General features: G+C 50.0%; 2 protein-coding genes across 3 annotated transcripts in view; one reads left to right on the forward strand and one right to left on the reverse strand.

The window, feature by feature from the left end:
• The first annotated feature begins 2640 nt into the window (after window positions 1–2640).
• Window positions 2641–16521, forward strand: RASL10A (RAS like family 10 member A). Of its 2 annotated transcripts, none has more exons than XM_081842138.1 (3): window positions 2641–4009; window positions 12410–12564; window positions 13570–16521. In XM_081842138.1, exons 1-3 carry the CDS (start codon window positions 3794–3796, stop codon window positions 13838–13840), a joined length of 642 nt encoding a protein of 213 aa, XP_081698264.1. In that variant the 5' UTR covers window positions 2641–3793; the 3' UTR covers window positions 13841–16521. The 2 variants fall into 2 exon arrangements, with proteins under 2 accessions (XP_081698264.1, XP_081698265.1); XM_081842139.1 differs by having other exon boundaries at window positions 12440–12564.
• Window positions 16522–16869: 348 nt separating this feature from the next.
• GAS2L1 (growth arrest specific 2 like 1) overlaps window positions 16870–27584 on the reverse strand; it is a 51942-nt gene continuing 41227 nt past the window's right edge. The window contains exons 4-6 of the mRNA XM_081841767.1: window positions 26705–26801; window positions 22372–22750; window positions 16870–19533 (exon numbers count right to left, since the gene is read on the reverse strand). Of these exons, the coding sequence (XP_081697893.1) occupies window positions 17862–19533; window positions 22372–22750; window positions 26705–26801 (2148 nt within the window). The 3' untranslated portion in view covers window positions 16870–17861. The remainder of the gene's footprint in view (window positions 19534–22371; window positions 22751–26704; window positions 26802–27584) is intronic.

Genomic DNA, 27584 nt, shown 5'->3' on the forward strand with positions numbered 1-27584 from the left:
TGCATGCAGATGGTCCCAGGTTCAAGACTCAACATCTCAGGATAAAACTGGGAATGTTTCCTGCCTGAAACCCTGTCAATCATTGCAGACAATCCTGAGCTAAATGGACCAGTGGTCCGACTCAGTATAAGGCAGGGTTCCTAGGTTCCTGTGCTCTCCTTTAACCAAGGGCACCTTGAGACAACCTGTTTATTGAGCATTCAATGAAGGGTGATTAGATGACGCTGGCTTGTATAACAAGCATTCACTCTGATTTGCTTCGCTAGAACTAATGTGCATCCAATGAAAGCTGAATGTTGGAAGATTCAGGGCAGATAAAAGGAAGGACTTATTCATGCAGTGCATAGTTAAACTGTGGAACTCACCTCCACAAGAAATAGCCACCAACCTTTAAAAGAGGATTAGACAAATTCATGGAGGTCCATCGATGGCTACTAGCCATGATAGTTATGCTCTGCCTACACTCTTTGAGTTGGGGTGGGTTACCCCAAGAGCTCCAAATCTATTTCCATGGCTCAAGCTGGATTCGCCAGTATGTGACTTAATCTCACCCCCCAAATAGTGACCGTCTGGAAGCTTCCCCCATCAGAGGTGCAGAGCAGCCCAATTCTCATAGTAAAGACTGCAGAACTGTGAGGTTTATATCGCCACTGCCCCCCTGAGGTTAGAATGGAGACATACACACCTGCCTCCAGCTTAGCTGGAAGTCTTTTTTTCTTTTTAATGTCCCAGTTGGCACTTGCTAACTAATTATTAACTTAAAAAGGTGCGAGCTGCTGCCAGTCAGTGTAGACAATACTGAGCTAAATGGCTCAATGGTATGACTTGCGATTAAGGCATCTTCCTGTGCTCCTGTGTACTAAGGGAAGTGCCAAGACTCATAGTCCCTCTATGGATCTAACCATCAGGAAACTGAAGTTTAACAGTAGAAAAGTAAGATCAGTAGAAATTCACTCAGGCCAGAATAATGACAACATAAACAAACTTAAAATTCCCAATTTCCCTGGCAGATCACAATGCACCTCTTTAAAACGGGGGAGGGGCGGTGTTCCTCTTTTAGTAAAAAGAAATGTTAAAATAAATTCAAGTGCAGTGCTTGCATTGGCTGGTACACTTCAGATGAAAATGAATCATGCTCACTTGCCCCCTCGTATTTAAAACCTTCACTAAGAGATGCATTTTAGACAATTTGACATTTCTGATGTCCATTTATTTCATTCACAGTATAGCACAACTCTTCTCCAAGGAGCTCAATGTAATGTACATAGTTTACATAGCTCTCCCTCTCCTAACTTAATCCCCACAACAACCCTACGAGGCAGGTTAGGCTGGGAGGCAGTGACTGGCCCGCAAGGTCGCCCAGTGAGCTTCATGGTTGAGTGGAATTTCGAACCCTGATCTCCCAGGTCCTAGTCCGACGTTCTAACCACTACACCACCCTGGCTTTCTTCGAGACACAGCTTATTCCTGTGATTCTAAGCTGTTTTCACTATAGTGGTACCTCGGGTTACATACGCTTCAGGCTACATCAGCTTCAGGTTACAGACTCCACTAACCCAGAAATAGTACCTCGGGTTAAGAACTTTGCTTCAGGATGAGAACAGAAATCATGCTCCGGCGGTGCGGCAGCAGCAGGAGGCCCCATTAGCTAAAGTGGTGCTTCAGGTTAAGAACAGTTTCAGGTTGAGAACAAACCTCCGGAACGAATTAAGTACTTAACCCGAGGTACCACTGTATTGTGTTTTGATTGTTGCAACCTGCCCCTGAACCTTGAGGTGAAGGGCGGGTCATTAACAACAGCAAACAAACAAATGTTTATCGTTCATTATAATCATAATACTCATTGCTTGTGAAAACACGCCCCCCCCCCCAAGCTGGAATGTGAATGAGGCCCGTCAATCAATTACACATCTTTCCCTCTTCAAATTATCTGCCTCGTAGTCACATTAAGTGTAAATACATTTGCAGCTTGTCAAGACCTCGAGCCTTTTCCGGGAAGTGCCGGATGACTCACCATTTCGTACACTTAAGTTCGGAAGACAAAGCCAACTTTTTATACGTTCCCTTCCGTTCCTTACTAGAAGGGACGCCCCAGGACCCGGGCAGCTCCACAAAAGAGGCTCGGACGCCTTGAGATTGCTCCTCGGTTGAACTCTGCTGCGCGTCTGGATAAGGAAAGGCTGCATTGTAGCGGCGAACTATGAAGTCACATTTTCTGCATCCCTGGGAAGTGAGGAGGGGGGCGGGATGGAGGAAGAGAGAGAGAAGATGCAACGCAAACCCCCGCTCCTTCTCGCTCTTCCCACGTAGCTCGTCCTCCTACCCTTCCCTCTCCCGCGCTGGATTGCTTAACCGACAGATTTCCAGCCTCCACCAGGCAGAGGCGCCTCCCCTGCTCGCTCTCTCCCCCTACCACACACACACAACCCGCGCGCTTCCTTCCCCGCCTCGCCCTTCTCACGTGCTTGACCTCTCTCCGAGTAGGCATAGAGCGGGTTTCTGCTTCTGCCGCAGCTTGGAACTCCGGGCAGCGGCGGGGAAAGGCGGGCGCGCAGCACCGCAGTGCTCTGTCCAGGGTGCTGAAAGAGGAGCGATGCGCTCCGCTCCATCTTCGGCGCCCGAGACGGGAGAGGTAGCAGCCGCGAGCCCTCCTCCGGGCGGGATCCGCAGGCGAGGCGAGGGTCCAGCATGAGGACGGGGCCGGGAGGGCGCCGCTGGAGCCGGGCAGGCAGCAGCAGCAGCAGCGATGCCCGGCCGGCTGCGCGCCAGCGGGGCAGAGGCTGGCTTGGCAGAGGCTGGTCCCGTTCCTCAAGGTTGAGCGTCGTTTCGGAGCTAGGATCTTGAGCCGGGCGGGTCTGGATCTGGAGTGACAGCTGTCCGTCTCAGTCTCCCAGCCTCCTCCAATATTTGGGGGAACTTCTCTCCTTCCTTTTCAATTGGATTAGAAGAACAGAAAAAGTGGGGAGGACCAGCTCGCTGCTGGCACACGCACTGCCCTTCAAAGCAGCTCGATTCGGATGGAGTTGGGGGACCGGGTTCGCCAACCAGGCATCCCGGAGCGGCTGTCCTTCAAGCTCCGGTCGCCTCTTTCTCCCTTTCTCGACTCGGTGAGTTCATCTCTCCAGTGAATCGTGAAATCTCTTTACCTGAGGGCGGCTCAGCCGGCAGCCTGCGTTCCCGGGACAGCAGCTCGATTGACGCAAACTTGAGAAGAGATTGGAAGGGTTGGTGGAGGGGGGAGGACTTTTTGATCTTGGGTGGGGGAGAGAATAGATACGGCGGGCTGAGGAGGAGCCACCCTCAACGAGGTGAGCTTAGGATAACCCAGCTGAGCGACTGTAGACCCGGGGGACTTTCGGAGTAGCAAAACAATAGTCATAATGAATTAATAGTAATCGGTCCGCTAAGGAAGTGAGCGGGGTTGCGGCTCAAAGTAACGGCACGGATCTGATGTCTTACTGTGAGGAGCGACTGAAGTCAACATCAAGTCAACCCAGTGGTGCAGAGAACTAATTTTAGACTCTGGACTTCATGGTGTCACCGCCTCCCCCCTACTTGAATGGGCAATTGGTATTACTTCACTTACTTTAAAGCGCTGCATGGAGGGGTGGAGGGCTTCTACTCGTGCTGCTGAGTGGGGCTCAGGGCCTCTGCCCTAAAGTCTTACCCTGTGGGCGCCTTCCGAGACAGCCCCCAACCCCTCAGAGGTCTCCGTGGATTAATACACTTCTCTCCTCCGATCGCTTGCGCGGGACGGGAGTTTGGGAACTATCCAAGGTCCTGAAAGAAGACGATGGTGGAGACTCTGTCGGTGGCTGTCCTGGGAGCCCCGAAGGTGGGCAAAACGGCCATTATCCGTCAGTTCTTGTACCACGACTTTACAGAGACTTATAGCCCGACGGAGCGCCGCCGTACCTACCGGCCCTCGGTCATTTTCAACGGGAACATGTACGACATGAAGATTATGGATGTTCCTTACCTGACGGCGTTCCCAGCAAACAGCTCTCAGGTGGGCTTTTATTAAAACCCTCTCTTCCCCACAACTCAACCCAAACTCACCCTCCCGAATATATTTGGCTATGCTTGTGAATTCTGCAAGTGAACAACAGATCACTTGTGGGATACAGTGTGGCTGTGTTGAGGCCAGATTGGTTAGTTTTCTAATTGGATTGGGGCCCTCCTGTTAGGTATGGTGGAAATATGGTGTGGGTTGTTCAACTAGGAGATTCACTCTGTGTATTATTATTATTATTATTATTATTATTATTATTATTATTTACTATTATATTATATATCCCACCCTTCTCCCAAGCTGGGGTTCAACGTGGCTTACACATTTTTAAACACTACTATAAAATACTAAGTAATAAAACCAGACTAGTTAAAAACAATAATCAAAGTGCATCAGAGCACATTTAGAATCCATTTTGTCTTGACAGCAGCCCAGTGGTCAGCACCATATGATTATTAATTAGTTACCTGCCCTTCACCCGAATAACCAAAGCTCAGTATTGAAAACCATTTGAAACCACTTGCAGAAATAAGGCAGACCATAGAAATGTACACTTCAAGTACCCAAAGGCAGGGTGAAGAGGTGTGTCTTCAGCATTCACCAAAAAGTGTCTAATGAAGGTGCCAGTTGCACCCCTGTGGGGAGGGAGGGAATTTCACAGTTTAGAGCCCCCCACAGAATTCCCTCTCCTGGGCCACTCATCACGGCTCCAGAGGGCAGTTCAACAACCAAGAGAGCTCCCTCTGCCAGTCTTAGCACCTAAGAGGGTCCACAGGGAAGAAGTGATGACCACCAACCTGGATGGCATTAAAAGGGGATTAGAGAAATTCATGGGGGCATAAGGCAATTAATGGCCCCCAGCTACCATGGCTATATTCTACCTCTACCATTGGGACAGCGTACCCAAGCTTGCTTCGTTTTGTTGCTTAACACTGTGTTCTTTCCCAGGAGTGACAAACTCAGGCCCACCAGATGTTGTTAGGCAACACATTCCTTCATGCCTGGCCAGGGCTGATAGGAATTGTAGTCTGCAACACCTGGATTGCACTAGGTCAGGAAAGGTTTGGTGTAAGCATTTTCCTTAACTCTCCTGTGAGGCAGCGCAGAGCAGGAGCAAAATGTGCTTGCTTAGCTGGCTGGGTGAGTTGGCACGCAAGCCTGGAGAACTCCACTCTCCTTGCAAGGCATTAGGTCTGATTTTACACCAAGGTCCCGTGCTCTGCTGTATGTAAGTCAGGTCCATAATTAGGACAGTGCATACCCAGCAGTTCCACTGGAGTGAAGGGGAAAGGGCAGGGTGCCATTGGTCACCATCTTCTGGAACCCAACTCACATTGCCTCCGAACATGGACATTCCACTCCAGGGACCCAGGCTAATGAAGATTGTTGATAGACTTGTCCATTATGATTTTAGACTATCTCACATTTCACTTTTTCAAACAACGAATGCCTCTAGTCCTTATGCATTTTCTGTGGGAGCTCCTAAGAGGTGGGATTCCCTCTCCGCAGAAGGTGTCCTGGCACCTGCAGAGTACAGTTTTCTCTATATGCAGAAAATGCATCTCTTTTACCCAGGCCTTTGACACTTGAAGTGTAGGATCCACCTTATTCTTCTGATTGCAATTGGTCTTATTATTTTAATTTGCTGCAACCAGTGGTGTGCTGTCAGTGGACCAGGGGGACTAGGCTAGTCCCTTAAATGCTCCTGGAAAATTAGAGTATTAAAGAATTAAAGCCCGGTGCCTCCTTCCTAAAGCCCATGGTAAAAAAGGTAAAGGACCCCTGGATGGTTAAGTCCAGTCAAAGGCGACTATGGGGTTGCGGCACTCATCTCTGCTTTCAGGCCAAGGGAGCCAGTGTTTGTCCACAGACAGCTTTCCGGGTCATATGGCCAGCAGGACCAAACTGCTTCTGGCACAATGGAACACTGTGACGGAAACCAGAGCGCATGGAAACGCTGTTTACCTTCCTGTCACAGTGGTGCCTATTTATCTACTTGCACTGGCGTGCTTTTGAACTGCTAGGTTGGCAGAAGCTGGGACAGAGGAACAGGAGCTCACTCCGTTGCAGGGATTCGAACTGCCAATCTTCTGATTGGCACGCCCAAGAGGCTCAGTGGTTTAGACCACAGCGCCACCCTTCTGCCTTGCTTAGGCAGAGAGCTATGATGCTCACAGGCACAACATCTCCCCATTCCCCACTGCCCTTGCAATCTGGCACCTCTGACCCTAACTGTTTCCCTGTGAAAATCTCAGTGCATGCCGCTGGTTGTGATCTACCCCGAGACCTTAAGGTGAAGGGCAGGTAATAAATCAAAGTAATTATAATAACAGTAGAGAGATACATACGTAGGAAGCAGCCTTATACCAAGTCAGACCATTGGTTCATGTAGCTCAGTGTTATCTACACTGACTGGCAGCAGCTCTCTAGGGTTTCAGGCAGGGTGCTTTTTTCAATCTTGCCTGCAGTTCGAACCTGGCACCTTCTACACTCAAATCAAATGCTCTGCCTCTGAGCTGCAGCCCTTCCCTGCTTGAAAGTGTACGAGTTTGGTCTGGTGAAATATTGGAACCCAGATGTGTGGCTGATGGAGACAGCCAGAGTTGCTTCCAAGTGGGACTTACAATGCCCACATTGCATCTCCCCCATAGCTAGCAGAATGAGGCAAAATTGTGCAGAAATAGTAACGACAGTTCTCTTAATGTCTGTGGGATTTGACTGCTGGTCCAAAAATAAAGTAATAGAAGGGGGGGGGTGGAGTTAACTTGGTTTTTCAATTTTTGGCACTCTCCTCCAACACTCAAGCTGTTTCTCAAGGCTTCCCATCTCCCCGCTCTGGCTTTTAAGAATCCTTAAATAGTAAGCCAAAGGGAAGAGTTTGTGTTGGCTGCTGCTGAAAATGTAGGCTAATCCCCCCAGCCACACCCACCCTGCAGATGACCCATCTTCACTTAGGGGCAAGATGCCAGTTCCGGAGGAAGACCAGTTCTGAAGATGCAGAATGTGGGTGGAATCGAAAGAAGACAGAAAAATAAGGGAGATGGGAGATGAGAACAAAAACCAGAAAGCTTTCTTTAGGGTCAGCCACATTTAAAGCATCGCAGATGAGATGCAGACAAAAGATGGAACTAGTCCTCATGTCTATTTTCTTCCTCCCCTGTGAGAGGCAAGTTGGCCTAAAGAAAGTCGATATTGGGGAAGTTTTTCACCCTCTCTCATAATGCTAGAACTGGTTGAGATCCAATGAAGCTGAATTTTGGAAGATGCAAGATAGATAAAAGGAAGTCCTTAGAATGGTAGAGTTGGAAGGGACTCCGACATTCATCTAGTCCAACCCCTGCCTAGTTAAACTATGGAACTCACTGCCACAGGAGCAGTGGTGGCCAGATGTCACAATGCCTTTAAAAGACGAAGGCCAAGATGGTTGGAGACAGTGATGCTTCTGAATACCAGCTGTTGGAAGCCACAGGAGTGGAGAGTTGCTCCTGGGCTCGGGTCCTGTTTAAAAGTTTCCCATTTGGGGCATCTGGCTAAGTACTGTGAGAACAGGATGCTGGACTAGATGGCCCATTGGCCTGATCCAGCAAGGCTCTTATTGTGTTCTTATGGGGCATGTGCAACACCCTATTGCAAGCAAGCTCTACAGATGTTGTGGCCACAGCAGAGGAGCAGGTGGCTGCTTCAGTCAGAGAGAAGGGAGAGGGGTTTTGAAAGTGGGAATTAAATTCTAAGTGGACAAAAGGAGGTGGAACTGTAGGGAGACCGTACCTTTGGATCAGGCCTGGCAGAAGCAAGGTTCAGGAACCCCTAGATCAGAGACACAGAGGGGGGCTCCGTGCTGTCCTTTGAATCCAATGCTGCCCTTATGGGGGAAGCCAGACCCTCATAGGATGTGAATGTTCTGCAATCCCCTCATCTAGGTAGCAGGTTGTATATATGCAGAGCCCCCCCCCCCCCCGCCGCCGCCAGCTGGAGCTCACTGGAGCTCAGCTCCAGCCCCTTTCAGGTGGGGAACAAGGGAGAAGTTTGTGGTGAGCTCCAGCACCCCTTTTTTCTAGAAAAATAGCAGTGTGCGTGTGTGTACACAGGTGGCACTGTGGTCTAAACCACTGAGCCTCTTGGGCCTGGCCATTAGAAGGTTGGCGGTTCAAATCCCTGCGACGGAGTGAACTCCCGTTGCTCTGTCCCAGCTTCTGCCAACCTAGCAGCTCGAAAGCACACCAGTGCAAGTAAATAAATAGGTACCACTGCAACAGGAAGGTAAACGGCATTTCTGTGCACTCTGGCACTTGTCACAGTCCTCTGTGCACCAGAAGCGGTTTAGTCCTGCTGGCCACATGACCCGGAAAGCTGTCTGTGGACAAACGCTGGCTCCCTTGGCCTGAAAGTGAGATGAGCATTGCAACCCCATAGTTGCCTTTGACCGTCCAGGGGTCCACCTCCCTTTTTACCTTCATGTACAGTGGTACCTCGGGTTAAGTACTTAATTCGTTCTGGAGGTCCGTTCTTAACCTGAAACTGTTCTTAACCTGAAGCACCACTTTAGCTAATGGGGCCTCCTGCTGCCGCTACACCATCACTGCATGATTTCTGTTCTCATCCTGAAGCAAAGTTCTTAACCCGAGGTACTATTTCTGGGTTAGTGGAGTCTGTAACCTGAAGCGTATGTAACCCAAGGTACCACTGTTTATGTATAGGTATAGTTATATGTATATACATACATATAAAACCATATATCTCAAAGACACCGCAGCCTCTGTTGTGCCTCATTGTCCCAAAAGGGAATACAGACCCTGTTAAGTGTGTCTGCAGCCCCTGGGATTTCACACTGCTCATGGAGATGGGTGTGGTGTGTAACGCTATGATACTGATCTAATGCAGGCATGGGGGACTTTAGGTGCAGAGGCCAAATGCGGACCTTCAGACCTCTGCATCTGGACCTTGGGACTCTTACCAGGCCACACCTGCTCTCTCCAGGCCACACCCCCTCACCAGCCCTGCTTTGCACCCTCCTTAAGAGTTTCTGCAAGGCTGGAATGTGCCCTTGAGCTCTGGTGATGCCTTTTGCTTGCCTAGATGGAGGGCAGAGAGGGGGGTGGGTGAGCATTTGTAGAAACTAGCCTTCCGTATGAAGGTAAAATTCGCCCCCATTGCTCTGCCCACCCACTGGGTGGCCGCTGGAAAGTTGCTTGGAAGGGAATGAGCACACACACCCCAAGGTCTGAAAAATATATAGTCCTGAACAAGAGCCTTTGTGGTGTTGAACTAGGACCTGGGAAATTGGGGTTCAAATCTCCACTTGCCCATGAACCTCACTGGGTGACCTTGGGCCAATCACCGCCTTTCAGTCAAACCTACGTCACAGGCTTGTTGTGGGGATTAAAGGGGATGGATGGCCATGTATGGCATCTTGAGCTCCTTGGAGGAAAAGGTGGGATATAGATGAAATAAAATAAACCCTTCTTCCAAAAGCAGGGACTCCACGTTCCCTGACATCCGCTCTGACAGGTTGCATTTCTTAGTGCAGAAAGTATTGCTCTGACATGATCTTTCCTATTCTAATTAGTTCAAGGGGGTTCTGGAGGCTTGTCTGTGTGAAAGAAGCAAACAGAAGGTTCATGACATTTGGGTTATACCTTCAGAGAAGCTGAGTACAGCTGGCTGAAACTGGTTCTCTCATCCTTTCTGTCAAAGTCATGCTGACTTTAAAAGTAAGGCCAGAAGGAGCCTGGGTTTCTCTTTCTTTCTATCTCTTTTCCTTCTGGTGTGGTGTTCTGTACATAGTATGCTTAGCGTTAAGGTTTAGACTTATTATAAGTTATTGTAAGTTTAAGTTAAGTCTGCTGCAGCTGGATTTCTTCTGGAGAGTGCCAATCCTAAAACCCAGCCAGATGGGTGGGGTACAAATATAATAAATAATAATAATAATTGTGACCATTATGCTCATTTCCTTCATTAGCATTAAAGCGCTGCTGGTTGAAATACAATTGCCTCTGGCTATTTTTTTGGGAATCCTGCAACGTGTTTAACTTTTACTAACTACACATTAGAATCTGCTCTGGATCACTATTGAGTAGAATTCCATGACACATGACGGTGATCAGCCCCAGTGGTGAACTGCTCCCCAGTTTCATGGCGTTTCATTATTACTATCTGGGTTAAAAATAAATGCTTTGGTTTTCATCCCATCCTCTGAGCTTCAGCGAGCCGCTAATTGCATTTCACAGTTGACTTTAGTTGATGTGGAGGCCCTGCCTGTGTTTTGCAGGAGGTGAGACCTAAGGGAGATCTAAAGATTAAGTTAGGGATGTGTGTGTGCAAGATATTGCCCCGCCCACTTTTGCTTCTGGCTCCGCCTACCACTGACACATGCAGGTGGAGATGGGGAGGGTGGTAGCCCCCTGGCTGCAGAACACTCTCCCCACAGAAATGTGCCTGCCTTGCATTATCATCAAATTTTAGGCACTGGGCAGTTGGTTCTTAATTGGGATGATACAATGCAATAACACCGTAGCCTGTTGTTGAAACAAAATTTAAAAATTCCTTCCAGTAGCACCATAGGGATGCGGGTGGCACTGTGGGTTAAAACCAGAGAGCCTAGGGCTTACCGATCAGAAGGTTGGTGGTTCAAATCCCTGCGACGGGGTGAGCTCCCGTTGCTCGGTCCCTGCTCCTGCCAAAATAGCAGTTCAAAAGCATGTCAAAGTGCAAGTAGATAATAGGTCCCGCTCCGGCGGGAAGTTAAACGCCGTTTCCGTGTGCTGCTCTGGTTCGCCAGAAGCGACTTTGTCATGCTGGCCACATGCTGTACGCTGGCTCCCTCAGCCAATAAAGCGAGATGAGCGCTGCAACTCCAGAGTCGTCTGCAACTGGACCTAACAGTCAGGGGTCCCTTTACCTTTAAGATGCTACTGGAAGGAATTTTTAAATTTTGTTTCGACTACGGCAGAGCAGCACGGCTACCTACCTGTAGCCTGTTGTATTCATCTTTAACAGGGTGGGGCAGTATTTGTCCTTTTCTATCATATTGCAGGATGAGCACTTAACATAAATAATGTGGTTTTATTCTTTCGATGTTGTTTGAAACTTTCCCAGTATGCTTTCAGGATCGTAAGTTGCTTTAAGACATTTTATGTCTAGACCCAATGGCTGGGAAGTTGCCTGCTCTTGATGGGTTTACCTTTCCTCTGAAGGAGCAGGTTCGTAGCTTGGGGCTACTCCTAGATCATTTGCTATCGCTTGAGGCTCAGGTGGCCTCAATGTCCTGGAGTGCCTTCCATCAGCTTTGGCTACTGGCCCCAATACGCCCCTATCTGGACAGGGATAGCCTAATTACTGTTGCCTATGCTCTGGTAACTTCAAGGTTAGATTACTAAAATGCATTATATGTATGGCTGCCTCTGAAGATGGTTTGGAAACTTCAGCTAGTGCAGAATTCAGCAGCCAGGTTGCTCAACGGAGCAAGACAGTTTGAGCATATTACACCGATCCTTGTCTGACTGCACTGGCTACCAATTACAGTAGGTTCCAGGCCCAATTCAAAGTGCTGGTTTTGACCTATAGAGCCTTAAATGGCTCAGGACCAATTATCTCAAGGACCGCCTCTTTCCATATGAACCAACCTGGACCCCGAGATCATCTTCTGAGGTCCTCCTTCATGTGCCTCCTTCTTGAGAGGTCTAGAGGGTGGCAGCATGATAACGGGCCTTCTCTGCAGTGGCCCCCCTTCTGTGGAATGCTCTCCCCAGGGAAGTTCGCCTGGCGCCTTCATTATATTTAGGCGCCAGGCAAAAATGTTCCTTTTTAAGCAGGCCTTTGGTTGATCTGTTTGACACCCTATACCCTTTTAAAATGCAGCTCTTTGGGGGTTGGTGTTATTGGGTTGTTGTTTTTATTTTGATTATATATATACATACATATTGTAGCTTTATGATGATCTTTTCTGTGAACTGCCCAGAGACCTCTGGGTATAGGGCGGTATATAAATTCAATTAATAAGAACAAAACCAACAAAATTAATGAACTTGCTCCATAGAAGACAAAATAAAGTGGGGCAAGTAATGAATAAATGTAATTAATAGTGGTAGTAATATAAGTAGTTATTATAGTTATTTTTGTTATCATTAACTTTGAGAAGGTTGGCATCAGGATGAAAATGGTTCCCTACCTGTTCTATATCTGGATACAAATTTGACAGAGATGTACCTCGGTGACAGAGCCTCTTCTTTGCAGGCAAGTTCAATCCCCACATCTCCACATAGGGCTGGGAAAAGGTCCTTGCCTGAAACCCTGGAGAGCTACTGCCAGTCAGTGGTGACAGTACTGAGCTGGATGGACCCATGGGCCTGGCTCCGCACAATGCAGCTGAGTGACAATGTCCCTTTTTCGTTGCACCAGCTTTCCCCATGTTTTCCTCTCGCCCACCAGGAGTGGTCAGACCTGAAATCCCGAGGTCTGAGAAACACTGATGCATACGTCCTGGTGTATGATATCTGCAGCCCAGAAAGCTTCGAGTATGTGAAAATGATCCGTCAGCAGATCCAGGAGAACAGGTGAGCAGAAGGGATGGGAGAGGAGGGGGTGGATTGGGTGGGGGGAGCACAGAATCAGGAAAACTACTTACCCTCCAGAGTGAGGCTGCAGTCCTCAACCCACCTCTCGTATGGATCAGTCTCGGGGAATTCAGTGGGATTTACTTCTGAGTAAACACACCACCACCCATCTGGTGGCGCAACATGACTACTCAGAAGTCCTACTATTGAACTCAACGTGGGTTTTATTCACAGGTAAATGGGGTTAGGATTGCAGCCTTAAAGAAGCCCAGTCCCACTTTCAAATATCCAATGAAACACAGCTATTTGCATGGGGAGAAATAAGCCCCAGCTAACATGGCCATTTTGAACCACAACTCCCATCATCCCTAGGCAGAATGGCCACTTTGGACTACAATTCCCATCATCCCTAGGCAGAAAGGCCACTATGGACTACAATTCATATCATCCCTAGGCAGCATGGCCACTTTGAACTAGAATTCTCATCATCCCTAGACAGAAGGGCCACTTTGGACTACAATTCCCATCATCCCTAGGCAGCATGGCCACTATGGACTACAATTCCCATCATCCCTAGGCAGCATGGCCACTATGGACTACAATTCCCATCATCCCTAGGCAGCATGGCCACTATGGACTACAATTCCCATCATCCCTAGGCAGCATGGCCACTTGGGACTACAATTCCCATCATCCCTAGGCAGAATGGCCACTTGGGACTACAATTCCCATCATCCCTAGGCAGAAAGGCCACTTGGGACTACAATTCCCATCATCCCTAGGCAGAATGGCCACTTTGGACTACAATTCCCATCATCCCTAGGCAGAATGGCCACTTTGGACTACAATTCCCATCATTCCTAGGCAGAATGGCCACTTTGGGAGTTAAGGTCCAAAATTTCTGGAGGGCCCCAGGCTGGGGAGAGCCTGGAGGTTTGGGGTCTGTGCATCGCTCTGACCTTCTTTCTCTACTCTATGAACTTGGAGTTCCTCTTCCTCTCCTAGGGCGAGCAGCAGTGGCGAAGCCCCCATCATTGTGGTGGGGAACAAGCGGGACCTGCAGCGCCAGCGCTTCTCCCCCCGCCGGGCCCTCTCGCTGCTGGTCAAGAAGAGCTGGAAGTGCGGCTACATGGAGTGCTCGGCCAAGTTCAACTGGCACATCGTCCTGCTCTTCAAGGAGCTCCTCTGCAGTGTCTTGGCCCGAGGCTGCAGGAACAACCACTCTGCCATGCGCCTCCAGGGGGCGCTGCACAGGAACAGGTGCAGCCTGATGTGAGGAGACCCTGACGGCCACAAGGGGGCATACTCACCGAACAATGGAATTGCAGAGCCTGGAGGGTCATCCAGCCCAACCCTCTGCAATGGGGTGCCCCCCCCAAAAAAGCCACACCTTTCCAAGAGGTTCGGACATTGGAGCCGTAGTGGGAAGCTGAGGGCCACATCTCGGCCACCAGGGCCATGTTTGCAGGAGTAACCCCTTGAAATCCCTGGGCGTTTCTGCTTGGTGCGATGAACACCTTGGAGGGGGGGAGTGGAGTTTTGGGGTGCCATCGAGCCAAAATCCACGTAGCCCAGTTTTCTGTCATGGGTGGCGGGTGCCTGTGGCTGAGAAGCCCCTCCGCCATTTTGATTTTCCCACAATGCCATGGGGCAGCCATTGGCTTGGGAAGGATTTAGACACAATGGGAAATTTTAGATAGCAGGTGGATCCCCAGACTCAATCACTACAGGCAGGTAATCAGTTGTGGGGAGGAGGGAGCCAAGCTGCTGGGGGAATCACTGACTCAAGAGTGAGCCAAGCAGAGGGTGGGGCCTCTGACCTGTAGCCAGCCTTGACCCAGTGGGCAGCTGAAGGCTTGATGGCTGTAGGTCCCAGTATAGCGTCCAGAAATAAGCAGCAGGCACTCTTCGCTTAAAATGCACAGGCCTGACCCTCTAATTTCCAAGGTTGTGGCTCTGGCGCAAAGCACCTGCCCCCATGTTCCATCCCTGGCAGGATCGCTGGGGAAAACTCCCCTGCCTGAAACCCTGGAGAGATGCTGCCAGTCAGTGTCGACAACACTGAGCTAGGTGGACCACTGGGTTGGCTAAGCAGAAGGCAGTTTCCTAATTAATTCACTACCACCCCTTTCAAAGAACAGGAAGGACTAGAATCTTAATTTATTTTTAGGGAGGAAGCAAGAGCAAGAGTTGTAGAGCATCTGCTTCCCCAACCTGCAAGCTCTGGAAAGCCACTGCTGGTCAGTGTGGACAACATTCAGGCAACTGGCCAAGTCCTGTAAGCCTACCGATCGATTCTTCGGCTTGGGGCTCTTGCACAGAGGGGCCCAGTTGCATGCCCACTTTTAGCATCAGAGAAGCAGCTGTGTGGATTTTCAGCATCTCAGGCCTGACCTCAGCTAGCTGGGTGATTGTTTCTGCCCTCATAGATGAGATCCAGTCCTTTGTGTGGTCCCATGTGACGCTCCAGAGGCATCTGCTGGGCCGTAGCTCAGTGGTAGAGCATCTGCTTTGCATGCAGAAGGCTGCAGGTTCAATCCCCTGCTTCTCCAGGTATGGCTGGGAAAGAGAGTTACAAACCTTGCCTGAAACCTTGGAGAGCTGCTGCCAGCCAGGGTGGGCATTACTGGGCTAGGGGCTGCCCACGGTTTGATTTGCCGCAAGGAAATAAGCGTCCTCTTTCCCTGTATGAAATCTCTGCATGCAAAATGCTTGAAGGAGCTGCTTGCTCCTCGGAAGCCTCAGACGTGCTGCGGATTCAAGAGGCTTCGATGAGGTCTGTGAAAACACACACACACACACACACACACACACACACACACACACACACACATGACCGGGAGGGTCCTCCTTTCTAAGACCAGGGAACCAGTTTCGCAACGTCTGCCTGCCTTCTCAGGAATTCATCGCGAGGCGACCCATCCACAACCACCCACCCCCCAATAGCACAATCGCCGAGGCCACGTTCATTCATAATCTGGGACAACGGCTGATGCTGCTTTTGCACTCAGCTGTGACTAATGTGGACTAGTGTGTTGCGAAAACAAAGCGGGAGTCGAGGGCAAGTGGGAGGAGAAAAGGTCTCCTTAAAAAGCCACAATTCTCCCCTTCACCTCATCAAACTCTTGTTGGCTGGGATCGAGTGTTTGGCTTGCTTTTGATTTCCCCCCCAAAAAATGTGTTGCAGGGTGGGGGGCTCAAGAGTTTCAGGGACCCCTGCCCCCTTTCTCCACAGCTGCCACCATCATCTCTGGGCCAGAGGCTACAGCACACAAGGGTCTTCTACACCAGCCTCCCCGTTCTTTTGCAAGACACTAATCATCTGTTTAACACAGTCTCCAAGGAAGGGCTCCCCATTCCAGCAGTGCAATAATGGACCATCTATAAAGCATCCTCAACCAGGTCCCTTGTTATGTCTTGCTTGCAAATTGTGGTGCCAGGGGTTTTTTTTGGGGGGGGGGACTGGCAGGGCAGTAGGTGATAACGTCCTCTCAAATGCTCCTGAGCAATGGATCTCAGCCAATGGCAATGCTTGATCTACCACCCAGAGGTAGTTGTACTCCAAGTCCCATCGGGACTGGCACTCTTACAGGTGCCACGTAATATCCGTTCTGTATCTGTAAGAAAGTGCACCTTGGGAACTCCCAGCCTCTTGATTTCAGGCAGTGGCTGTTCATTGTATTCTTTTCGCCACCTGCTAAAAAAATGTTCTCCTTTAGACAACCCCACCCAGCCGTTTAGAAAGCTGGCGAGAGTTTTAACCTGCTTTTAGTCTATTGCTCTTTTAACTTTTCGAAAGCCTTAAATCGTTGTCGTTAATAATAATAATTTTTATTTATACCCCACCCTCCCCAGCCAAGGCCGGGCTCAGGGCGGCTGTATGACTATTTTTATCGTTTTTTGTAAACCATGTTGAGGTTTTTTGGGTGGCTGAACAACCAAGCAGTAAATTTTACGAAATTACCGTATTTTTGGCACCATAACACTCACTTTTTTCCTCCTAAAAAGTAAGGGAAAATGTCTGTGCATGTTATGGATGGAATGCCTACGGGTGGCATGCCTACGGATTTTCCTCCTCTAAAAACTACGTGCGTGTTATGGTCAGGTGCGTGTTATAGAGCGAAAAATACAGTAAATAAATCAACTTCAGCGGGCAGCATGCCCAATGGTTAGGGACAGTTCCGCAACATCTGGAGGGCAACATGTTGCCTACCTCTAGTCTGGGGAGGGGGGAGACACACATGGGACTGGTTCACATCCACCCATCTTCACACTTCTGCAATAAAGGCACAGAGTCAAAACACATGATTTGTCCTCTTTTTTTACTTTCTGGGTTCCGAGAGCTGGCGGGTCAGTTCAATTAACTACATTCGTGGGGTCGGAAGGCGGGCACTAGACGGGAGACAGCGCTCAGGAGGCGAGCGGACACACTCTGTTGTATTTATATAAATATGCATAGATTATTTAAACACACCTACAGTACATTTGGGGGGGGGGCAGGGGACTGGTTGAGGGGACAGGAGTCTTAACGGCCCAGATCCCAGGACGCCGAGAGGGTCTGTCTGAAGAGGAATTCATGTGCAAGACTTCAGCGAAACCCTCTCTCTCCAAAAGCGTGACTCGTTTAAAAAATAGATAATCTACTTGATCGGAAGCTTGCAGAAAACACTGTCAGCTTGCCTAGTGGGGAGCGGCTCCCACAGTCTGTGTGGGGTCTCCCCGTTCCTGTGCACATTAAACACCTTCCCACTTTGAGTCACCACTATTTGCAAGACTCCCAAGGTCTATAGCGTCCTTTTTAAAACATCCCCAAGGGGAAGCTGCCCAACGAGGTCAAAGCTGATGCAAGGGTTACATGAGAAGGGAGCAAGAGGTTTAGAGGTCAAAAGTGCTACTCGATTTGGAAGACTGGGGAAGGAGGTGGAAGGCGATCAAAGCCAACTCAAAAGAATTTTACAACGGCCGGTGCGAGCAAATATCGGACCACGTCAGAAGCTCCTTGCTGTGTTATCCAGTGTCCAAAGACTTTCCCCTGAAAGCTTCTCTTTCTCACACACACACATACACACAAATTTGCTACGAAGCCATGCCACTCTCCAGCCACAATTCAAAACCAAACCCCAATGGAAGAACCACCTTAGAAATTAAAGGCATCTCCACCCACAACAATCCGTTCAGAACAGCAGCAATATTGAGGTCACAGAAGGAACAGTGCCCGAGGGACGGGGGAAGGAAGGCTGGGCAACTGAAGCAGCCAGGAAGGAGAGAGGAGGCAGCCGGTTGCCCTCTGGCACCCCTCATGCCCAGGCGCCCTCGTCGGCCACCCCGGACTCCGCCGGGCCGTGGGAAGGCTCCACAAGGGAGGCGAAGACGTTGTGGAAGGCTGCCCAGGGTCGGTACTGCTCTGGAGGGCGCTTGGAAGGGCTGCCCTTGGGCGAGGCGCCCCCTACTGGAGACTTGCCCACCCCCGCCGCCTTGTAGCTGAGGGGCGTGGGGATTTTCGAAGGGGTTTTGTCCGGCTGGGAGTCAGTGCGAGGCTTGATCATGGGGCGCAGTTTGAGTTTGTAGATGGAAGGCACACGGTCTGGCTTCTTGAGGGACGACTTCGGGCGCAGCACGACTTCCTCGCAGGGAGTGGACCCCTCGGCGGCCTCGTGGGGCGGAGAGCCCAGGTCCGTATCGGCCGCCTCTGTGACGCCCCACGGGCTGTCCATCAGAGGCTCGGGAAGCTCCGCCCCTTCCTGGACCTCCTGCAGGTCGTTCAGGCAGACGTAGCAGTTGCTCTCGTCCGAGGAGCTGGACAGAGCCGGCTTCCTCCAGCGCGTGGCTCGCTCCAGAGGCACTGGCGAGTCCCACAGCTCGCAGGTGTCGGCCGAGCCGTTGTGGAAGTCGGGGGGCACCGCGGTGCCCGCTTCGGGGACCCCTGGCCTCTGGGAGGCGGCGTTCCTCTTGGGCTCGTCTTTTGCCTCACCTGGGAGGCCGTACTTGCTGAAAAAGTTGAGGGACGAAGAGGAGGAGCTGGAGGAGCAGTAGGCCGAGTCGGCGGCTCCTTGATCTGGGGTGGTTTGCAGGAGGCGGGGGCCGTCACAGGCCCGGCCCAGGGGCTCTAACTGCTCTGGCTCCCCATCCATCACCAGGCCCATCATTTGGGAGTTGGCCAGGAACTCTTCCTCCAGTCGCCGGAACAGCTGCTGCTCCTGGCTGGGGTCCAGGCGCAGAGGGGTCCGGAAGGTGTGAGCCAGCTCTTCCAACTCCCGTCCTAAACTGTCTGAGGGCTGCCGCGAGTGCCCGCTCTCGCCAGACCGGGGCTGCTGCCTCGTGGCCCCACGGGATCCCCCCGAAGCTGGCTGCTTCTGCCTCAGAGTCCCGCAGGCCGACGGAGGCGGCGTCCGCGGCCGGGGGTCTGTTGTTTTTGTGGCGGGGAGAGACCCCCTTCGGCTGGCGAGCGCCGGGCTCCGAGACCCTACTGGCGTCCCTGGCGCCCACCTGGCTGGGCTCTTGGTCCTGGGGGTGCTTCTTCCAGAGCCCCCGGGCCTCTCCTTGGGGTCTTCGGCCCGCGCCCAAGAGTGCTGCCCATCCTTACCTCGGCTGATGACCAGCACGGTGGGCTCCCCGCTGGGCCTCCCCTGGCTTCGTGCCCGTGGGCGAGGGCTCTGCTGCACGGACGGCTTGAGGTGCCCATTGGCCATCCGGGGGCGGCCGCGTTCTTCCGCCTCAGTCCTCCGGGGCGCCAGAGATGGCCTTGGCAAGTCCACCCGGTCTCGGGACTGGCTGCGACTGGCCGGCTGCCTCTTGGGGCTGGCGTGGGCCTGAGGGCTGATCCCTTCGCCCAGCCGCCGCCCGGGCTCCTTCCTGAGTGTTGGGCCGCTGCTGCCGCCATCTTCATTGTGCCGCCTTCCCAAAGTGCCGCTCTGCGCAGAGGACGCTGAGGAATCGCTGTCTCCAGAAAGACGCCGGGCTCTGGGGGGCCTGGAGCAGAGGGGGAAAGGCAATTTTGGTGGTTAGCAGCGTTAGCATTTATCCATACAAAAAGATTTCTATAATGCCATTCGCAATAATGGTGCACAATGCGGCAGCTGGACCATTGACTGGAGTTTCTTGCCGTGACACCATTCTTAAAAAAAGCTGCCCATCTACTACCGAGCCAGGTTCAAGTTTCTTGTGCTAATTTACAAAGCCTGAATCCTTATATCCCAGTTCGAGCATTGTCGTCATCTGCCAAAGAGTTGTGGTTTGTTCCCTGAATTGGTGAGGATCGTTTGACAACAACAAGGGTGGTGGTTTTTGTTTTGATGTTTCAGTTTAATTATTTACTTGTGTTTTATCTTGTGTTTCATTCTGTGAACCACCCTGGGATCTCTTGATGAAGGGCGGTATATAAATTTAATAAATTTAGATACAAAAAATAGTGTCACCAGCCCAGTCCTGTGGAACATTCTGCCACTAGAGATTCAGCAGGCAACTTTTAAACGCCTGCTGAAAGCTTTTCTATTCCCCCTGGCCTACGATTAGGAATACATCCTTCCTCAGGGGTTAACCAGTGGCTGTCTTAAACCTTTTAAATAGTTTTACTGTATGGTTTTTATGTTTCATTGCTGCAAACCGCTTTGATTTTTTTAAAACAACAACACAGCAGCATGCAAATATTTTTATGAATAAATAAGTTAATAAATGTCAAAGCAGCTTACAACAATTACACATGAAACCACATTTTTAATTAAAAAAATATTAAAAAGTTGAAATTGGAAATCAACTCAATATTGTGGAAAGGTGTCAAATGGCATCAGGCTGGGGAAAGGTCGAGGACGTGGCATCTGCCAAAAAACCAACAACATCCTAGTGGGTGAGGTGGTCTGATTAGATAATGTGTAATGAATCATATAATTATATAGTGGGAAGGGCCATCTATCCCAATCCCCTACAATCTTTTGCCCAACACAGGGCTCGAACCCTCGACCCTGAGATTAAGAGTCTCATGCTCTACTGACTGAGCTACCCCAGGCCCACAGGCTGGCTGTTTCCCACGACAGTTGTACAGGTTATGTTTTCCATCATTATGACAGTGAAGCTGGAGCCTAAGGGTAGAGGACTTCCATTGCAGCTGCCCTGAGGATGAACCTCAAGGCTCTCTGCGCCTTCGTGCATCTGTTTAGCTGTTGGATACAGCAATGCTTGCCAAGTTGAATGGCTTGAGAAAGCAACTAGGCAAGTTCATGGAGGGGACGGCTGTCATGATGGCTATGTTCCCCTCCCACTGTCAGGGGGCAGCAGTGGAGAAAGTGCTGATGCACCCGGTTCCTGATCCGTAAGCTCCCCTTTACCGGGGAACTTAAAAGCCGTTTCCTGCCTGATGGTCTTCTGCCTTCAGAATGGCATAGAGCCGAAGGAGGCAGTCAAATGAGCAGCACTCTTGTAAAGCTCTATGGGCTTCCCAAGGCTCAGGTGACTTGTACTGACCTTTTCCAAGCAATCTGCACAAAAGTCTGATCTGGGATGCTCTAACAACATCTCTGCACAGGACCACAGAGTGGTACCCTGTGTGTGTGTACTGGCATGAGTTGGTATTACAAAGATCCTCAGCATCTCTAGATGTCAGGCGGCAGAGGAGCCAACCCCCCATGGCAGGTTGCCAGGAGCGGATAAGACAAGGAAAAGTTCTTACCACCTGCTTTTTATTCAATATTCACAGAGAGAGGCTTGGAAACACAGCCTCTTGGAATAATGGCGTTGTCCTGAGTGAGTCTCCACCTCCTTTTTCTCCCACTTCCTCATTCGTCATCTCTTATATAGGTGAGACTGAGGGCCCTTTGCTTCTGGGCCCTTTGCTCTCCTACTTTCAAGGCTCGCAGGGTTCTGGGAGGGGGGGGGTCTGAAATGCTTTCTAAAGACACTGTGTCCTTCGGCTGTGGCCCTCCTGGTTCTTCCTCTTCCTCTTCCTCCTCTCCCATTATTTCCCAACTTTCCCCCTCATCCGCCTCTGAGCTGTGACCTCCCTCAAACCCCTGTTGCAATTCTGAACTGTCTTCTTCTATGGTAGGGCCTTCTCGGTAGTGGCGCCCGCCCTGTGGAACGCCCTCCCATCAGATGCCAAGGAAATGAACAACTATCTGACTTTTAGAAGACATCTGAAGGCAGCTCTGCTTAGGGTAGTTTTTGATGTTTGATGTTTTATTGTGTTTTTAATATTCTGTTGTGAGCCAACCAGAGTGGCTGGGGAAGCCCATCCAGATGGGTGGGGTATAAATAATAAATGGTTCTACCCGGACACTGAGGTCCAGCGCCAAGGGCCTTCTGGCGGTTCCCTCACTGCGAGAAGCCAAGTTACAGGGAACCAGGGAGGGCCTTCTCGGTAGCGGCACCCGCCCTGTGGAACGCTCTTCCACCAGATGTCAAAGAGAAGAACAACTACCAAACTTTTAGAAGACATCTGAAGGCAGCCCTGTTTAGGGAAGCTTTTAATGTTTGATGTATTACTGTATTTTAACATTTGGTTGGAAGTGGCCCAGAGTGGCTGGGGAAGCCCAGCCAGATGGGCGGGGTATAACTAATAAATAATAATAATAATAATAATAATAATAATTATTATTATTATTATTATTATTATTATTATTATTATTATTATCAGGCTGGGGAGGCAGTCTCCACCATTCCTCCTGTGCCCAGCCCCCGACACCAGGTAAGGCTGGCAAAGACCCCTTGTCTGAAACCCTGCAGAACTGCTGCTGGTCTATGTAGACCAGTTAACTGGACCCAGGGAACAACTCGGGACAAGGCAACTTCCTCCATCCAGAAAACAACCTACGTTACCTGAGGGTGTTGGACAGCCGCGAGTCACTGCTGTCCCGCTGAACCGTGGGCCCCCTCAGTGGGCTAGCAGAGCTCTGGCCGGACCTTGAGGGCAGCCCGTCATGCTTCGTGGTCAAAGGACCCCCTGGCAGCTGCCGCGGAGGGGTGTGGTCTCCTGCAGGCCCTTTGGCCGGGTGTCCAGGACGGGTCCCTTTCGTGTGGCTCGGGTCCCCTCCAGCGGAGAGCCGCTTATCCCCGCCACGGAGGGGTTCGGAGAGCTTGTGCTGGCTCATGGCTTCAGCCCGGCGCTGGGCACTGGGGCTGCCTGTCTGGGGGCTGCCTGGAGTCACCGTCTTCTGGGGGGAGAATGCGAGCCCCCGGGTCTGGTTCAGGCGGTGGGCTGCAATAAAGAGAGAGAGAGGACAGCAGGACGAGTGAGGAAAGGGAAGTGATACCAAATCAGACTTCCATCGCCAGGACAGACAAGCATCCACAAGGCACATCGCTCCCAGACCTGTGGCGAGAGAGATCTCTACCTCATTTTCATGCTGTTTTCTTTCTTTTTTATATATATTTTTTATTATTAAACATTTCAGCATAACAATTTATCAAAAACATATCAGCCTCCTTTCCCCCCATAAGTTTCCCTCCCCCCTCCCTGAAAAGACCCTCCCTCCCACCCCCTCCCGGACTTCCCTCAGCTCCTCCCTCTGGTTTTTGAGCACATGTTACTCTCTGCATATTCTAAAATTGTAATGATCCTTAATTTATCTGTCTATATGTTGCCAATAATAAATTTGTGTCTGCTTATTCAAAACCTGCCAAGGAGATCTGTTCATTTTGTTGTTTCTTTAAGTACTTTGTAAAAGGTTCCCATTCTTCATTAAAATCACAGTTGTCCTTGTCGCGTAATTTATATGTCAGGTTCGCCAGTTCCGCATTGTTGTTGTTTAGTCGTGTCCGACTTTTTGTGACCCCATGGACCAGAGCACACCAGGCACTTCTGTCTTCCACTGCCTCCCGCAGTTTGGTCAAACTCATGTTAGTAGCTTCAGGAACACTGTCCAACCATCTCGTCCTCTGTCGTTCCTTCTCCTTGTGCCCTCCATCTTTCCCAACATCAGGGTCTTTCCCAGGGAGTCTTCTCTTCTCATGAGGTGGCCAAAGTATTGGAGCCTCAACTTCACAATCTGTCCTTCCAGTGAGCACTCAGGGCTGATTTCCTTCAGAATGGAGAGGTTTGATCTTCTTGCAGTCCATGGGACTCTCAAGAGTCTCCTCCAGCACCATAATTCAAAAGCATCAATTCTTCAGCGATCAGCCTTCTTTATGCTCCAGCTCTCACTTCTATACATCACTACTAGGAAAACCATGGCTTTAACTATACAAACCTTCAGTTCCACATAGTCCATCAATTTCCCTTGCCACAGTCTTTTGTCGGGATTTTCATGCAGTTTTCAAGCAAGTACAGAAGAGGAATTGCCCTAGCCAAGCACCAGGAGGACTATATAGTTTCTTACCTTCTTCTCACCCTGAACCAATGAGGGAAGACCCTCTCCCATACTCTTAGTGGACACAGGGTGGGATGACAAATAATGGCGAACCTTGTTAACGGGGGGGGGGGGGGGGAGCTTATTTCTGGCTGTGTCTCCTAAGTTAGGTTCCCCTGCTCTGTGGTTGCAAGCAAGGGGTCAATAAAAAATCTTTTTTATTGATTTTTCCCATATACATTTTTACCAAATCAACCACATTAAAACAAATTTAATACAAATTTCTGCCAGAGATTCTTTAGTTGTGATTTCTGCATTGTAGGGGGTTGGACTCGATGACACTTGAGGTTGCTTGCAACTCTACAGTTCTCCAATACTACCTGGCTACCTGGAGAGCGAACTCATGTCTTTTGCTTCTCAAAGCTCACAAACGGCTAACGTCAGCTGTGCACATCCTTCTAGACTAGCAGCTATTGCAAATTGATCTTCAAGCTGTCTCACCAGACTCTCCCTAGCCCAAACCCTCATTGATACATTCCTTTGTCTCATTTGCAACACAAGCTTTTGCACCAACGCTACTGGGGAGATAACAAGCTGTCCTTGCACTAGGTATTTATCCCAATATATAGTTGGACTGAGGGACAAGGATGGCGTTGTGGGTTAAACCACAGAGCCTAGGGCTTGCCGATCAGAAGGTCGGCGGTTCGAATCCCCGCGATGGGATGAGCTCCCATTGCTCGGTCCCGGCTCCTGCCAACCTAGCAGTTCAAAAGCACATCAAAGTGCAAGTAGATAAATAGGTACCACTCTGGCAGGAAGGTAAACGGCGTTTCCATGCACTGCTCTAGTTCGCCAGAAGCGGCTTAGTCATGCTGGCCACATGACTTGGAAGCTGTACGCCGGCTCCCTTGGCCAATAAAGCGAGATGAGCGCTGCAACCCCAGAGTTGGCCACAACTGGACCTAATGGTCAGGGGTCCCTTTACCTTTACCTTTATAGTTGGACTGATGTACTTTCAACTGAACATTGTGGAATGTCTGTTTTTATTTATTTTTTTTAAAGTCAAGTTTCTAGCCCATAGGGTTACAAGGCTCAGCATCCAAGCCAATCAGGCGGCAGAGAAAAAAACAGCAAGCAGGGTAACTCCAGGTCACTGTTTTGTGCAAAGCGCAATGGAAGGAAGCTATGATGGCCATGAGCCACAAGGGGGCACTGCGAGAATGCAGCAAACCCCCACCTTCAGAAGTCGAAAGTTCCCAGGCTTGATTATGTAGCCGTTTTTTGAGGTTAATATCGTTTCATGCTCTCCGCTTCCCTGAACAACAGGAAGACTCAGAGTCAGCTGCTATGGGGTCAGTTTCCTGGGAAGGAAAACAGAAGGCTCACAGCATGACTTGCTGAGCTACAATGCAGGAGAGCAAGGGATGGCCTTTGTAAACAAGGCAGCCCCTCCAAGGATCGTGCCAAGGCAGGTTCCCAATTGGGAAAGATCCAGAAATCTTGGCTTATCTTTATGCGCAAACACATTCCCCAAGATGGCATAAAAAAGCAGTCTGCAGGATGAGGCTGCTGATAGATCTAGTCCAGCATCATTTCCTCACAGCGGCCAAAGGCCCCAAAGAACCAAGTTAGACTGCTTCTGCACCTGGAGGTTCTGTAAAAACATCAGAAGAGCCTTTCTGCTGGATCAGGCCCATGGCCCATTCAGCCTGTCACCCTCTCCTCACAGTGGCTAATCAGATGCCCAGAACAGGATCTGGGCACAAGAGCACTCTGTCCCTCCTCCATGCTTTCCAGGGACTGGTACAGTGGCACCTTGGTTCTCAAACGCCTTGGTTCTCAAACGCCGGAAACCCAGAAGTAAATGTTCCGGTTTTCGAATGTTTTTCAGAAGCCAAACGTCGGATGCAGTTGTTGGCTATTGTTTCCAGGGCACCTGCACCAATCAGAAGCTGCACCTTGGTTTTTGAACATTTCAGAAGTTAAATGGACTTCCGGAACGGATTAAGTTTGGTGCTTTTGTTCCCTCTATTTATTTTGTGCTTTTGTTTTTGAGGCTTTTTCAATTTTTGTTTTTGTGACTGTGTGGATCCCAGTTCAGCTACTGATTAACTGTGTGACTGCAGAAATGGATAAAAGCACCCCCATCCAAACAATGACTATCATCAGTGCAGGTAAGGAAAAAATGTTAATTTTTATCATCTACAATACCATCTTATTTATTTTATAGTACAGTACATTGATTATTGCTTTCATTTTATGGATCAATGGTCTCGGTAGATAGTAAAATTCATGTTAAATTGCTGTTTTAGGGGTTGTTTTTGAAAGTCTGGAACGGATTAATCTGTTTTGCATTACTTTCTATGGGAAAGCACGCCTTGGTTTTGGAACGCTTTGGTTTTGCAACTGACTTCTGGAATGGATTAAGTTTGAGAACCGAGGTACCACTGTACTCAGAAGCATCACTGCCTTGGAAAGCTCTGCTGGGTGTTTCATGATGTGTACACACACACACACACACACACACACACACACACACACACATTGAAAGCACGCAGCTTTCAAGAATCCTGGGAAGTATGGCTTGTTAAGTCCACTGGGAACTGCAGCTCTGTGGGGGCAAACGACAGGTTCTTTTCCTTGCCTTATCCGCTCCTGGCAACCTGCTGTGGGAGCTGGTTCCTCTGCCGCCTGACATCTAGAGATGCTGAAGATCTTTGTAATACCAACTCATGCCAATACACACACACAGGGTACCACTCTGTGGTCCTGTGCAGAGATGTTGTTAAAGCGTCCCAGATCAGACTTTTGTGCAGATTGCTTGGAAAAGGTCAGTACAAGTCACCGGAGTCCTCCATACTCACAGAAAGAGGCGCAGCGGCACGGATCGTGCTTATCCAGGTAGTGTTCCAGGGTGTCCCAGCCCCCGCCGACCCGAACCATCACGTGGTTCCTCAGCACCTGTGTGGGCAACCCAAAAAAAACCCCACATCAGGTGAGCAGGTTTTGCCGGTGGGATCAATAGGGTGCGTCCTCACATGGAAAGGCAAGAGAGGAGATTGCTGGGTGGGGTGCAACAGGTGTAATTGTGTTTTAGATCAGTGGTTCCCAATTAGCTAATTACTGAGGACCGCCTGTTTTCAGAAGCCAAGGCATGGAACCCCCTACTTTTGCAAATTTTGATACCTCTGCAAAGCAAAGTTTTTGAACAAAATGTGGGGGAAGCGCCTAATAAGCAAAGGATTTAGGTATACAGTCGTACTTTGGTTGACAAACGGAATCCGTTCCGGAAGTCCGTTCGACTTCTGAAAACATTCGACCACCAAGGCACGGCTTCCGACTGGCTGCAGGAACCTCCTGCAGCCAATCGGAAGCCACGTTGTATGTTCGGCTTCCAAATAATGTTCACAAACTGGAACACTTGCTGCGTTCGGGAGCCAAAACGGACAAGTACCAAGGCGTTTGGGATCCAAGCTACGACTGTACTAAAAAACAGACTAGGGCTGAGCAATAACTGGTTTTCAACATCATGATATATATCAGCAGCTAAACAGTGTGATATTCAGATATATCATGATGTCTGGAATTGGAGATCGGGCGTGGGGGTGAGGGATGGGGCAGCCGCAGAGATCCAGGGGATGGAGGGAGAAGAGGAAGCGGAGTCATCTTCACCTAATGGTTTGAGTGGGATGTGATGTGGGGTGCCATCAAGACACCGTCAGTGGGGCAGACAGCACTGGCAAC

The sequence above is a fragment of the Podarcis erhardii genome (genome assembly GCF_964252035.2).
Source record: "Podarcis erhardii genome assembly, chromosome: 15".
In the NCBI taxonomy this organism is placed as follows: Eukaryota; Metazoa; Chordata; class Lepidosauria; order Squamata; family Lacertidae; genus Podarcis; species Podarcis erhardii.